A 14874-nucleotide genomic window follows, 5' to 3' on the forward strand; every position below is an offset into this window, starting at 1 on the left:
GGGTGCTATGCTTGCTTTTTTTTTTTTTAACCTTTTCTTTCTTTTTGCCAGCCTTTTACATGTCATGATACCTGTGGAAAATTTTATTTATATGGCACAACTGTAGTAAATAGGAGATAATTTGGAGACATGCAGATAGAGCTTAGTAGAAATTTGTAACATTGTTATAAATGACTACTATATGACTTATATGCTGAAAAACACAGGATTTGATATTAAATGCTAAAAGTTTTCAGAGAATTTAATAAGAAACTTAATCCTGCTTTTTGAACAAAATATCTTCACATTAAAACTTTTATGTTTGAAATCGGTTAGCACAATTCCAATTTAAGAGGGATTATTGATTTTTGTTGATTTCTTCAAATTTCAGGTAGTAAATCTTATAAGAAATTGTACAAATAGGTACAAGTGATGACAATAATTATTGCTTCTCCAGTGACCAAACCTCCTTTTCTCAACACGAACTGAAATTTGCATAAGTTAGTATGACTAAATTATATTTTGAAAACTTAGTAAGTCTCTGGGCTGCAGTGATAGTACAGAGGGTAGGGCATTTGCCTTACATGCAGCCGACCCGGGTTCGATTCCTCCACCCCTCTCAGAAAACCCAGCAAGCTACCGAGTGTATCTCGCCTTAACAGCAAAGCCTGGCAAGCGACCTGTGGCGTATTCGATATGCCAAAAACAGTAACAACAAGTCTCACACTGGAGACATTACTGGTGCCCACTCAAGCAAATCAATGAGCAACGGATGACAGTGACAGTGAATAAGTCTCTCAGTCTAACATCTTTTTTTCTACTGACAAATGCAGTGACTATATTTCTTGCAGTAATAAAATTGTTTGTGTTTTTAATTTTTAAATGCTTTTTTCTACCCAATATTTTAGAAGAGTGAAATATTTCTTCAAGCATGCATGGATGCTTCTCTACTATCTTTTACTTTTCAAGTTAGGACTGAACTGGTTATCATTGGAAAATCATATTTATCAATTCATGCTAATGGATATAAGGTCCTGCTTTTTGCAAGGTTCCCCTTACATGCATTGTTTCTGTATTTTTAATTCAGTCAATATCCTTTAACAAATCTGTGAAGTGATAACTTCACAAACGTTCAGGTGTTTTGAGTCATTGACTCTTAACAAAACTTTTCTTTGTACAGCTTTTGAACTTCTGTGTGAAGGAACAAAGTGTGAACTCTTATTCCATTTATAGAAAACTTAAAACAAATGGGGTTACGGGACTTAGATTTTATTAGGATCGCCATTTGCACATGATCTTTTACTGTGAAATTTCATTGATAAATAAGGTCTACTTAAATTTCAGATATCTTTAGATAATGTAGGGGTTTTATAATTTCCTGTGGTCTTAGCTACTTTCTCAGGAAATCAGTTTAGGAGCTTTTTCCATAATAGTTGTTGTTTCAAGTGTTTTAATTCAATATCCATCCAAATGAGATTTGTTTAACATATCTGCAAAGGAAAAGAAATGCTTCTTGAGCATCAGAGTTTCTAACTGAGCGCCATTGCAAGGCTAAATAGATTTGTCAGTCTGCATTGAAAACTTGATATTTTACAGGATTATTAATTTATGCTATTTCTGAATCAGCATCCTTCCACATGTCATTTAGTTGATGATAATGTTTTTGAAAGGTGGAACTATTTCCTGATTTTTTTTTTTTTGGTTTTGGGTCACACCTGGCGATGCACAGGGGTTACTCCTGGCTCATAACTCAGGAATTACTCCTGGTGGTGCTCAGGGGACCATATGGATGCTGGGAGTCAAACCCAGGTTGGCCACTTGCAACCAAACACCCTACTCGCTGTGCTATCACTGCAGCCCCAGATTTCTTTCTTTTTTTCTTTTTTTTTTTTGGTTTTCATGCAGGACTGGGCACGTAGTACTTCAACAATGCAATGAGGCTCTTGGTCTTTCTGCTAATTATATGACTTTAAGCTCATCTTATTCTGATATAATTTTAATGGAATTAAGTTTATAAAAGATCTTTGTTTTATATCTTAGACAAAGTTTGAAACATTCCTCTAGATATGATTTTTGTGATCATTATAAAAAGTAAAAATGGGGGCTGGAGAAATAGCATGGTGGGTAGGGCGTTTGCCTTGCACGCAGCCGACCCGGATTCGATTCCCAGCATCCCATATGGTCCTGAGCACCTCCAGGAGTGATTTCTGAGTGCATGAGCCAGTAACCCCTGTGCATTGCTGGGTGTGACCCAAAAGTAAAAAAAAGAAAGTAAAAATGTTTGTACATTCGCCACTTAGGAAAAGCTAAATCCTCATTGACCGGTTGTTTAGAGATCTTTTGATTATTTTTCTTTCATCTGGTAATTTATGATTTTCACTAAAAAGCCCATCTTGTGGTACAAAACAAATATTTGTAAAATATAAAAAATATAGTAACATAATGAAGATTATATATTAGACCTTTGTGGATTTAAAAAATAATCAGATTTTTGAGAAAGAGACATCTAAGTTGACTACTTTATACCATGATTTTATATTAGCATAAATTGATATATGGAAGATTAAAACAATGTTTTTATTTAAATTTTGAAAACTATAAAATACAAATATATCTTTTTCTTTTTGGTTTTTGGGCCACACCTGTCTGTGCTCAGGGCTTACTCCTGGCTCTATATTCAGGGATCATTCCTGGCATTTCTCAGAGGCCAGGTTGGTGCCAGGGATCAAAACCATGTTGGCTATAAGGTCTTACCCACTGTACTTTCTCTCTGGCCCATTTTTTTGGTTTCTATTTTTATTTATTTGTCTTTGATTTGGGGTCACAACTGGCTGTGCTCAGGGTTTACTCCCGACTCTGTGCTTCAGCATACTCTTTTTTAAAAAAAATTAATTTATTTATTTATTTTTGCTTTTTGGGTTACATCCGGCAATGCACAGGAGTTACTCCTGGCTCTGCACTCAGGAATTACTCCTGGCGGTGCTCAGGGGACCATATGGGATACTGGGAATCGAACCCGGGTCAGCTGTGTGCAAGGCAAACGCCTACCCACTGTGCTATTGCTCCAGCCCCAACTTCAGGATACTCTTGTTTGTCTCGGGGGTCACATGTGGTGCTGGGAATCATTCCTTGGTCAGCTTGTGCGCAAGTCAAGTACCTTCGATATTGCACTCTATCTCCAGCTCCTTTTCCAGCCCCATTTTTTTTTTTTTTTTTTTTTTTTTTTTTTTTTTTTTTTTTTGCTTTTTGGGTCACACCCGGCGATGCACAGGGGTTACTCCTGGCTCATGCACTCAGGAATCACCCCTGGCGGTGCTCAGGGGACCATATGGGATGCTGGGATTCGAACCCGGGTCGGCCGCGTGCAAGGCAAACGCCCTACCCGCTGTGCTATCACTCCAGCCCCTCCAGCCCCATTTTTAAAAAAATTTATTTATTTTAGGGCCAGAGCGATAGCACAGCGGGTAGGGCGTTTGCCTTGCACGCGCCGACCCGGGTTCAATCCCCGGCATCCCATATGGTCCCCCACGCACTGCCAGGAGCATTTCCTGAGTGCAAAGCCAGGAGTAACCCCTGAGCATCGCTGGGCGTGACCCAAAAAGAAAAAAAAATTATTTATTTTATTGAATCACCATGTGGAAAGTTACAAAGTTCTCAGGCTTATGACTCAGTTATACAATACTCGAGCACCCGTCCCTTCACCAGTGCCCATATTCTACCACCAAAAAACCCAGTATACCTACTACCCCCCAGCCCCCCACCCCCGCCTGCATAGCTGACAAATTTCACTTCATTTTCTCTTTACCTTGATTACATTCCATATTTCAACACAAAACTCACTATTGGTGTTGGAGTTTCCCCAAAAAAAACAGCCCTACTGACAAGGAAGCATTTGATAATTAGTTTTCCATTGGCCAGCCCCATTATTAATTTTCTGTACTGAAAAATACTTTGAATAATAATATCCAGAGTCCAGATTGTTTTTAGAAATAGTTTGAAAAATAATTTACATGGTTTTTTTTTAAAAAAATCTGACTAGTTTTAAAACTTATAGAACAGTGAAGTTCATGGTATTGATGCACAGAGTTACTGTATTCCATTGCCAGCCCCTCATTTTTTTTTCCATTTCATTTTAAGCACTATTGTTCATATATATAAATCCAGGACTGGAGCAGTAGCATAGGGGGTAGGGCGTTTACCTTGCATGCGGACGGCCCAGGTTCAATTCCTCCATCCCTCTTGGAGAGCCCAGCAAGCTACCGAGAGTATCCCACCCACATGGCAGAGCCTGGCAAGCTACCCATGGCGTATTCAATATGCCAGAAACAGTAACAACAAGTCTCACAATGGAGACGTGACTAGTACCCACTCGAGCAAGTTGATGAACAACGGGATGATAGTGCTATATATAAATCCCAGCACCACACCCTCCTCCAGAGGGCCATCTTTCTTGCAACTTCATACAAGTGTCCCCTTCTCTACCCCCTTCATTCTCCTGGTGTGGTAAGCTTCCTACTGGAAACCAGTTCTGTTTCCAGGGTGTTTTTGTTTTTTTGTGTGTGCATCTGTTATTCCCCTAACATGTTACTTTATATCCCACACATGAGAGAGTTTATTCTTTGTCCCTCTTCTTTGCCTTACTTCACTCAGCATGATACTCCCTAAATCCCCCCACACAATGGCAAATTGCATGATTTCATCTTTTCTCTATTATAGCCAAGTGATTCTCCACTGTGCTTATGTACCATAGTTTCTTTGTCCAGTCACCTACTCTTGAACATTTGGGTTGTTTTCAGATTTTGGCTGCTGTGAATAGTGCTGCAAATGGACTTAGGAGTACAGATTGTACAGATGTACAATTTTTCTGAATAGAAATTTTAGGTCTTGGGGTAGATGCCAAGAAATGGAACTGCTGGATCATATGGAAGCTCTGTATATCATTGTTTCTAGCCATCCTGCTTGCTTCCACTGTAAGAATGACCTGCAGAGATGACTTTGGTCTGATAACCTTAAATATTTTTTAGCTGCCTAATACATACTCAGTTTGTTAAATAACTATTGTGTATTAAGACTTTTGTGCTAGGTTCTGTGTTCAGGTCTACAAACCTCAGAATGAAAAGAGTTACCCTGAGAATAATTGTATTTTGTTGTCATGACAAACATGCAAATGCAGAATAATAAATTATTAATGAATAAAATTATAAATTAATAAAGTAGTAACATTACTTTAATGAAATTTTATCTATTTAGCTGTCTGAAAGGATTTTTGACTCAAAGGCTTTAAATATTCTCCTCTAATGCCTCCACATCCCTGCTCCCCAACGACTAAGAAATAATCCCACATCAGATTCCGCTGTTGCTAGGCTCAGTAATAAATGGCACTTCTACTTGACTTCGTGAGTTCACATGCTCCGCTCACCTAGATGCTCCTTACTTTAGTTAGCATCAACTCTTTGTACTTCTGCATATAGCCTATGCCCCGTCTGCCTATCCCAGCTCAACTCAAACTATCTGCCAGGGACATGCGACCATTGTTTCCTGGACTACATACATTCATATGAATTGCTATTGCTCTTCGGTCAAAGGTTAAAGTTTTTTTTTTTTGCTTTTTGGGTCACACCCGGCCATGCACAGGGGTTAATCCTGGCTCTGCACTCAGGAATTACTCCTGGCGGTGCTCAGGGGACCATATGAGATGCTGGGATTTGAACCCTGGTCGGCCGCGTGCGAGGCAAACGCCCTATCCGCTGTGCTATCACTCCAGCCCCCAGAGGTTAATGTTTTTATGAAGGACCCTTGATAAAGAGAAGCAAGGTGACCTCTTCAGCCATATCTTGGAGCAGATGACACGCCCCTGCTTTCCTTAGAACCTTTGCTCAGTCTGTGCCTTCCGTCTCAACCAGCCACTCTAGGATCCCCAACTTCTGACAGATCTCTTCCTTAGGGAATCCTTCCCAACTTTTTCATTATGTATTTTATTTTTAGACTGGAGAGATACTCTAAGGATTAAGTGCATGCTTTGCATGCATAAGGTCCAGGTTCTATCCTGGCTCCACATGTTCTGCTGAATACAACTGGAAGTGACTCTAATCACTGTCATGTGGCTTCTTCTCCCCACCAGCCCCATCCCTTAAGTACAAAAACCAGAACCCCCTAAAAAAAACCAAAACACCATTCACTACTCTGACTCTTACTGACAATGGATCTTTACTTTTGTATCTGTGTTTGGATTTTGTTTGTGGGGGTGGTTCTAAGAATCCAATCTAATACCTCGCATATGTAATGCTTGTAGTATGTCACTGAACATACTAATGCCTTAGCCCTTACCTTTGTATATGTAATTCTTTGCCTATACACCAAGAAGATCATACTATTTTTCCTTGGTTGATTATTGCTTACTCCAGTAATCCAAGCACACGGAACCAGATACGACTAATAACAGGCCCTGAACTGAATTTGTTGAATGAATGATTTTACTGTATGAAGTAGAGAAGGAGCATTTTCCCATCTTCCTCACTCCCCCCAGGGGAATCTGAAAATTGTCATGAGAGATGGCACTTGAGCTGATACTTAAAGGACAGAAAACCTTACTTGGACCTAGTGGCAATGGGTGGGTGAGGCAGAACTTCTCAGAGTATCACATGTTGTATCTAGGGAACTAGTAAGGCTTTTTGAATTCTAGAGTATGAATTTTAACTGGTGGAGTGGGAGGAGATGATACTTTATTGCAAAGTAAGAAAATAATGAGTATTTTACATAAAGAGTTTTAGGTGTAAACTTTTTTTTTTTCAATTGAATTGTTACCATTTGGTAGGCCTAAAATAAATTGGTGAGTCAGGACCAACACTTAAAAAAAATAAACTATGTTAACTAAGAAAATATCAGATTATATTTTATATACTAAGACTATGCGTGATTTAGTAAACCTTATTTCTGGTTAGTGTTATATACTTGTGTGTATGTTCAATGCATATGTGTGTGTGCTGGGTTACAACGTAAAATTTCTTATGGTAGGAACAAAAAATGTGTGTAGGTGTTAGGGAATCATGAATTGTTTTAGCAAGAGGAGGTGACATGATCAGAATTTAGAATTAGGACATAACTCTTTTTTTTTTTTTCTTTTTGGGTCACACCCGGCGTTGCACAGGAGTTACTTCTGGCTCATGCACTCAGGAATTACTCCTGGTGGTGCTCGGGGGACCATGTGGGATGCTGGGAACCAAACCCGGGTTGGCCGAGTGCAAGGCAAAAGTCCTACCCGCTCTGCTATCGCTCCAGCCCTGACATAACTCTTAATAAGGGTCCAGAGAATAGACAAGAAAGAAAAGGTTAAGATAATTACTTGCACTGGCTAAGTAAAAAGAGGAAGACTAGATATGGAAGAAATGAAAGTACCATGTTTTCTGAGAGAGGTGTTTGTTGGAAGATGAGGGTGACACTTGGACTAACTGGTCCGGGGTACAGAATGTCTGGAGTTGCCAGTCACATCAGTGGAGTAGAGTATTTACATCAGCTTTCCTTGATCTATCTCTTGGTTATTTGCTTAGTTTTAGCAAAAAAGCTTCTTGGGCAACATTTTGAGATATTACAAAGTAAAAGCAGATTTTCCTTTCACCGGAGAGCATCAGAGGGGAGGTGTTACATATACTCATTCTGTCCTTTGTCATAACTCGTTCATGGTTTTGTGTGACTTAATTTCTGGCAGCTCCTACTCTTCCTCCTTTTCTTTTCTTTTTTTTTTTTTTTACTTTTTGGGTCACACCCAGTGATGCACAGGGGTTACTCCTGGCTCAAATACTCAGAAATTACTCCTGGCAGTGCTCAGGAGACCATGTGGGATGCTGGGAATTGAACCTGGGTCAGCCACATGCAAGGCAAACGCCCTACCCGCTGTGCTATCGCTCCAACCCCATCCCTCCTTTTCTTTAAGCAAAGAAGGCTATTTAATTTTTTTTTTCTTTTGGTTCTGTTTTGGGGTCATACCCATCTCTGTGCTCAGAGGCAACTCCTGCCATTGCTTAGGCAAACTAGCTGTGCTGGGTGGTATCTGGACCTTTGCATGCCTTTGAGCTCTCTCCCCAGACCAGAGGAGGATATTTAAATGTTAAAGTGTTATCTTAGTGTTATAGTTTGTACTTTATTTTTGTGTTTTTATTTCTGTAAAATTTCTAAAATGTAAAAATTTCTGTTTAAATAAAATTTATTATAGTATAATAAAAATTTAAATAGAAAATTATATAATAAATACATTTTATTATGTTACATAGTTGTTAGTATTTTATCATAAAATGTAATAAAATATTATTTCCTAGAAAACATTACTTTGGGCAACATTTTTCTTATAATAACCTGTTTTGAACAGTTTAAGCAAGAGTAGAACAATGTATTAAGAATGGGTACATGTCTAAAAAAAAAAAAAATGGGTACATGTCTAATAGTCTTACTCTCCAGAAAAAATGACTGTTAATATATGGAGACTTTTGTTCTGGACACATAGGAAACTGATAGTCATATATAATTATTATCTATAAGAAGCAGCAGCATTTATCTGTTATTCTTTAATGTTTTTCTTTGTTTTTTTTTTGTGTGTGTGTATAATGTGGACAGTCTCTCATGCAACAAGTACTTACTATAAATAAAAAATCTGAACTACATGGGAGATAGGGAGATGACTTAGTGTTGAGGTAATAGATGATGTGGTAAACTGATAAACATATGCAACCCCTCATCGAAAGAGGTAACCGGTACTTAGCTTTAGTTAGATTTTTATCATGTGAAATTGCCTGAATAATGGGCCTATTTAAATTCTTTTAATTTTAATTTTCCAAGAGAAGCTGTAAATCCATAAATTTTTATTTGTCTTTCTATTCTTTCCCACTGTTCCAAGAATGGAACATAAGGCCATTCTTCACCAGTTTGCCAGTTGAATAGTGTACATCCTATCCTATCAAGAACCTTACTTCAAGAACCTTAGTTCAAGAACCTTACTTCCCTACCCCATCCATGCATGGCATTTTCTTTATTTTTCCCACTTCTCATCAGTGAAGTTGATGCGGCCCACTTTTATAATACTGACAGACACCTTATCTCAGTTTAAAGTATTCGGTAATTTGTGTAGTACTTTTTTTTTTTTTTAACTCCTTAGCAATATCAAGAGTTTCACTAGGACCTGGTAATAAGAGGTTGTTTTCTTTTCAATTTCTTTCTTAAATATATAGGGAAAGGTTCCAAGAAGTAAAAATAGATGATTTTAGTTTGTAAGTGGAACAGAGCATACCAGTGTATTGAGTATGTCCTCGGACATGAGGGGGTGTTTCATTTAGCACACCTGGGGGCAGGTTGCTGGAATGGCTTGGTTTTCATTCGATGCATTAGTCTAAAAGGCTGTGGTAATCCCTGTCAGTAACCGGAATCAACTCATTTATTTCGTATTGTACGTGCTCTTAACAGTTCTGCCTTTTCAGATTATTTCATGACTTTGAAAAAAAGGCAAATTAGAAAGAAATTTTAATAAATCCTTTACTCATATCTGTTTATTTCTCAGAGCCTCTTGTTTTCTCTCTAAGACATGATTCCTGATAATTTTTTTCTTTTTGGGTCACACCTGGCGATGCACAGGGGTTACTCCTGGTTCTGCACTCAGGAATTACTTCTGGCAGTGCTCAGGGGACCATATGGGATGCTGGGAATCGAACCTGGGTTGACCTCGTGCAAGGCAAATGCCCTACCCACTGTGCTACCACTCTGTCCCCAAGATTCCTGATATTGCCATAGTTGTTGAGAGGATTACATTTTAAATAAGATGACTGAAAGAAAATAAATGCTCAGTTCTCTCTCTCTCTCTCTCTCTCTCTCTCTCTCTCTCTCTCTCTCTCTCTCTCTCTCTCCATTTTTCTTTCTCTCCCTCCCTCCCTTCCTTCTCTCTCCCTCTTTCATGGGGTTGGGGGGATGTATCCCAAGTGGTGCTTAGCAGGTCTGCCCCCTCCCCCCAGCAGTTCTTGGCTAACCAGGTCAGCAGTTCAATGCAAAGGCCGGAGGATGCAGGGATGCAGTACTAATTGGACTTTGTGGTGCTAGGGATGACCTGGGACACCCCATCTGTGCTCCAGGACTGTGTCTGGCCATGCTTACGGACCATGTGGTGTCAGGGATTAAAGTAGGGTCAGCCACATCTAAGGCATGTGCTTTAATCTTGTATTATCTCTATGGCCCTCTTTTTTGTTTTCTTTTTCGTGTTTGGACCACACTCCTGTGGTGCTCAGGGAGTCACTCCTGGATAGTGCCCATGGGACCCTGAGGTGCCCAGGATTGAACCCAGGACCCCCTGCCTGCAAAGCATGCATTCCAGTGCTTCATGTGATTTCCCCTGCTTGAAAAAAAAACACAGAACTGTCTCATTCAAGTGAGCTTTGAGAATACAGATTTTTCTGGATGGGGGCCATGTAGGCTGATGATTGGTGGTAGCAAAAAAGATGTAGAGCTGTGACTTTAACATACTTTAATCAGATACTGACTTTTTGTTTTCTTTTGTTTATAGTTTTTGATGTGTTTTTGTTTTGGTCTGACTAGGAGGAGCCTGATCTGGTTAGTGCCATTTATGGCCGAGGGATAGCCTATGGAAAGAAGGGACTACATGTGAGTATGGAATAGCTATGCTTGCCATAGTGACTACATGACCTGACATGGACCAGGGTTCCAATGGAGCAACTGGAGTTCATTGAGCTCTGATGTGATGATATTGCTTCAATTCATTAATGAGAAGGTGGCAATAGAGGATTTACTCAAGATCAGATAGCAAATGGGCAGGACTTTCTAGCCAGGTTCTATGGAGTCAGTTTTGCTACATTTGCAAACGGACAGCTTTTGGTTGTCTAAACTTTGTAATGAACTAGATTAAATTCCTTAAAACATCTCAGTTGGTAAATGGGGAGCTAGACATCTGCACTGCAGTGGAACTTAGAATTTGGGTTCCTTCACAGTTGTTAAAGGTTGAGTACGAGAACAGTTTGGTGGAGGGGTAAAATTTATCTTTCTCATATAATAAACTCCCTCATATAGATAAATCTTCATAGATATAATCAAATTATTACCTTTATTTCTCAGAGGAATGAAGGAAGAAGATTATAATAATAAACACACACAAGTGAAGATTTTCCTGAGATTAGGTTGTATTTATTAGGTTATTTATTAGGTTGTAAATAACCTAAAGTATAGATCTGCAGATTTTCAGACCAGAACATAAAACTATTTATAGTCTGACTATATATTAAAAATACACAAATAAAATTATTATTTTAAGGCAGATGCCTACTACGAAACAGTACTAATTGGATGCTGGCCTATCAGAGAAATTTTATATGTTTGTACACTTCAGAGGACTAAGAATTAACTCGGGTTTGGGAATCAGTCATACTCATCATTTACTGAAGGTAAAGCTCAGAGATAAACTGCTTCTTCCTAATTCCCACTCTTAATTTAGTACTTTGACATAAAATTGTGCAGCATGTTTATATTATTTTTAATATAAAAGTAACGGCAAATTTCAAAGAGGGTTTTCCTCAATTACTAAAGGAATATAGTTTTATAGGCTTAGGAGTTTAGAGTGACATTTATTTGGAGCTTTTCTTCCCCCACATTGTTACTTGTCAGTATCGTTTTTGTATGCTAGTATCCACATACTCATTCTTTAAGTTTTATTGATTAGATATTTAAACATGGTAAGTTTAGAAATTGTCCTGCTACCTGCAACTTATTGTAGGTAACCTGGGCTAATGTTGATCAGAAGGTAGACTGATAATTGTAATTGTAACTTACCTAACTGGATAGGTATCTTGAACAGTAGTTAAGCTATATAATTTCTAAATTACTAGTATTTTCAGAAAATCTTTTCAGGCTGGTTTTGAGTAACAGCATATCTCATACTAAGCTAATGCCTTTTCAAGGACATTAAGAATGCTGAGCTTGCTCTGTTTGAACTGAGCCGAGTAATTACCTTGGAGCCAGATCGTCCAGAGGTATTTGAGCAGCGAGCAGAAGTGAGTGTGGTTTTCTTTTCCCTCTGTCATTATTGGATTAGTTGAATCTAAGGGTTTTTTTGTTTTGTAACTTGTAAATTTTAAAACAGCCTCATACTTATTGTTTTCCTCCATAAAACTTAACTGCCTTTAAACATGGTTGAAATTACTAGAAAATTATGGTTTAACACATAATAGGCATATCTAATATTAAAGTATGCAGTATGATGTGAACCACCACTATCAGTATTCAAGTGAAGAGTGTCTTACTCATGATATTTACTGTGTCCATGACAACTTTAGAAAACTAACATGACAGTCTGATCAAAATGCAATAATAGCCGGTTAATTAATGCATGTGTGTGGGTTTGTGTGATGTATGTATGTATGCAAGCATGCTTATATTTAATTCTGTTTTGTTTTGGTAATCATACCATGTGATGCTCAGGTGCTAATCCTAGCTCAATGCTCAGGGGTTGCTCTCAGTGGTACATGGGAAACCATGAAGTACCAGGGCTCAAATATGGGGCTTCCACATGTAACACATATACTATAACCATCAGGTTTCTCTCCCTAGCCCCTAAATTTATTTCTTATGTGATATCTATCTACTTAAAGATTAGATCAGGTAAGGACTTTGTGACTTAAGATGGAGAAAAAGAGGTATCATGTAAGGAAAATGTAACATGTAGGGAAAATGCTAGGAAGTACTTTTGAGAGTAGGCACTAGAAAGAAGTGCTTCTTGAGGAACAGAAAGATGTTCAGTGCCTGATGAAGGGCTTGGTAAAGGGAGGGAAGTTGGAAGTATTTATAGAACTTCACGAGGAGGGGATATCTAGAGTGTAGATCTTGTATTATGGGAGAAAAGCTAACATGAATACTCAGAGAAAGTTGTGTGTACCCGAAGACACTTTTTCGGTGTTTTTTAAATGAAATGTGTTCATTTTATTGTTTCCTTAAAATAGTACTTAAATTATTTTAATGCACATTTAACAATGCCAGATGCTTTAGAATTTATATCAATGCATTTAACCTGATAAAAAATAACTTTTGATCATCTGGTCAGATAGTATTTCATAGACTAAATAAAGGAAAAAATGACTTTTTCTCTTCGTGTGTGTTGGGGGGAAGGAGCTAAACATTTGGCAAGTAAGAACAGCACTAAATGCTTTAATCATTTAAAAACTTTGTGATATTTGTTCTCAGAATTACAGTGACTTAAATTATAAATCATTTTAAAATATGAATCTTGTGTTTTATTGGATATTTGGCTTTCTGAATAAAGTTCTTTCTTATTAACATTTTCATTATCTACTTTGGATTGTAAAGATTCAGCGATTTTTAATTTGTTAATCATTGCATGGGAATCCTGTTAATATTTAATGTGATCATTCAGTGGCTAATGTGGTCATCTGCACTGGGAGAGGGTGCTCTTGCTGTTTCTATTACTTTATGCTGTTAAAATGTTATGATAAATTATGAACTATTGTAGTCAGAAAACACATAGCAGATTTTAAATTTGTATATCTAACTCAAAGTTAATTGTGTATTCAAAATAATATTGGGTTGAAAGAATAGAGGTACTTTTTTTTTAAGTAAAACAGATTTTATTTGAAGTGAAGGAGGAAGAGAAAGTGGGAGAGAGTGGAGAGTAACATGCTCAAGAGAGAACTGGGGCTTCTCCAAGGGTGGAGAAAGAGCCCCTACATACATCCTAGCATTAGAAATGAAAGCATGAAAGTACACATCTCAAGAGTGGAGATGCAGGCACCACATGTGTTTGGGCGCCATGTGTTTGGCCACAAGGGCACAGGCAGCACATGGGCTCAGGCAACATATGTGCCCAGAGGTGCTTTTTGATGGTTGAAGACAGTGGAAATTTGGTGTGAAATTGTGACATTTAAACACATATAAAGGTAGAAAGCCATACCTTGACATTCTATAATATGAAACTAATAATTCATTGAAAAAAATTTTGAGTACTCAGAAGAAAAAACAAAAATGGCAACAGTAAGAAAACAGTACAGTGGAATTTTGTCATTTTAAAAAAAAGTATGCTGTTCTTTAACTATAAGTCTCTTTATTATTAATTTTTAGTAAGCAAAATGTAAAATGATGTGTTATGCTGCAACAAGAAAAACCAAAAACATGATTTTGCTATTCAAGTAATTTTCAATTAAAAATTTAGAAATTTTTCTGGCATTGGATAATAATGGTACTATAGCACTGTAGCACTGTCGTCCATCGATTTGCTCAAGCGGGCACCAGTAATGTCTCCATTGTGAGACTTGTTGTTACTGTTTTTGGCATATTGAATATGCCACAGGTAGCTTGCCAGGCTCTGCCGTGACAATGGTACTACATAGTGATAATTTTAGCCAAATAATAGTATATCATTTATATATGTCAAATTATTTTATATAAAACCTTTTACACTTTCTGAAAAGACCCATGCTTAGTGAATATGATTAATTAAAAAGTCATTATTATATATACTATTATTTGTGTAGTGTGTAAATTGTTCATGTTTTTCCTTCTAAAATATAACCCAGGACCACTATGATTTTTAAAGTCTCAGGCACCAATTCCACTCTCACCTCCTTCCAAGCTATCATTCGTGATGCTGCCTGAATGAATCTTTCTCTTTCACTGCTTTTGCAGAATAGAAAACTGTAAACCTTTATGGAAATAGCCTGTTGTGAAATTAAATATCAATTGAACGACATTTGTTCAAGTTAAAAAGCTTGAGCTGAATTGCATGAACACTGATATCCATTTTGGATTTTTATAATGTCTTCATGGTGAACTTTTGAAATTTGTCTTCTGTTCTTTGTTGTCCTACTGCCTGAACACAATTGATTGCTGGCTGTTCAGAAGTGC

General features: G+C 37.7%; 1 protein-coding gene across 4 annotated transcripts in view; it reads left to right on the top strand.

Annotated features, from left to right (window-relative positions):
- TTC13 (tetratricopeptide repeat domain 13) overlaps positions 1-14874 on the top strand; it is a 77523-nt gene that overhangs the window by 22203 nt on the left and 40446 nt on the right. For 2 of the 4 annotated variants that reach the window (XM_055147657.1, XM_004620313.2), the window contains exons 5-6: positions 10549-10614; positions 11922-12014. The exons of the other annotated variants lie outside the window; for them this stretch is intronic. In XM_055147657.1, coding sequence (XP_055003632.1) covers positions 10549-10614; positions 11922-12014 — 159 coding nt within the window. The remainder of the gene's footprint in view (positions 1-10548; positions 10615-11921; positions 12015-14874) is intronic. 4 annotated transcript variants of the gene reach the window in all.

Source organism: Sorex araneus, chromosome 9 (genome assembly GCF_027595985.1).
Source record: "Sorex araneus isolate mSorAra2 chromosome 9, mSorAra2.pri, whole genome shotgun sequence".
Lineage (NCBI taxonomy): Eukaryota > Metazoa > Chordata > Mammalia > Eulipotyphla > Soricidae > Sorex > Sorex araneus.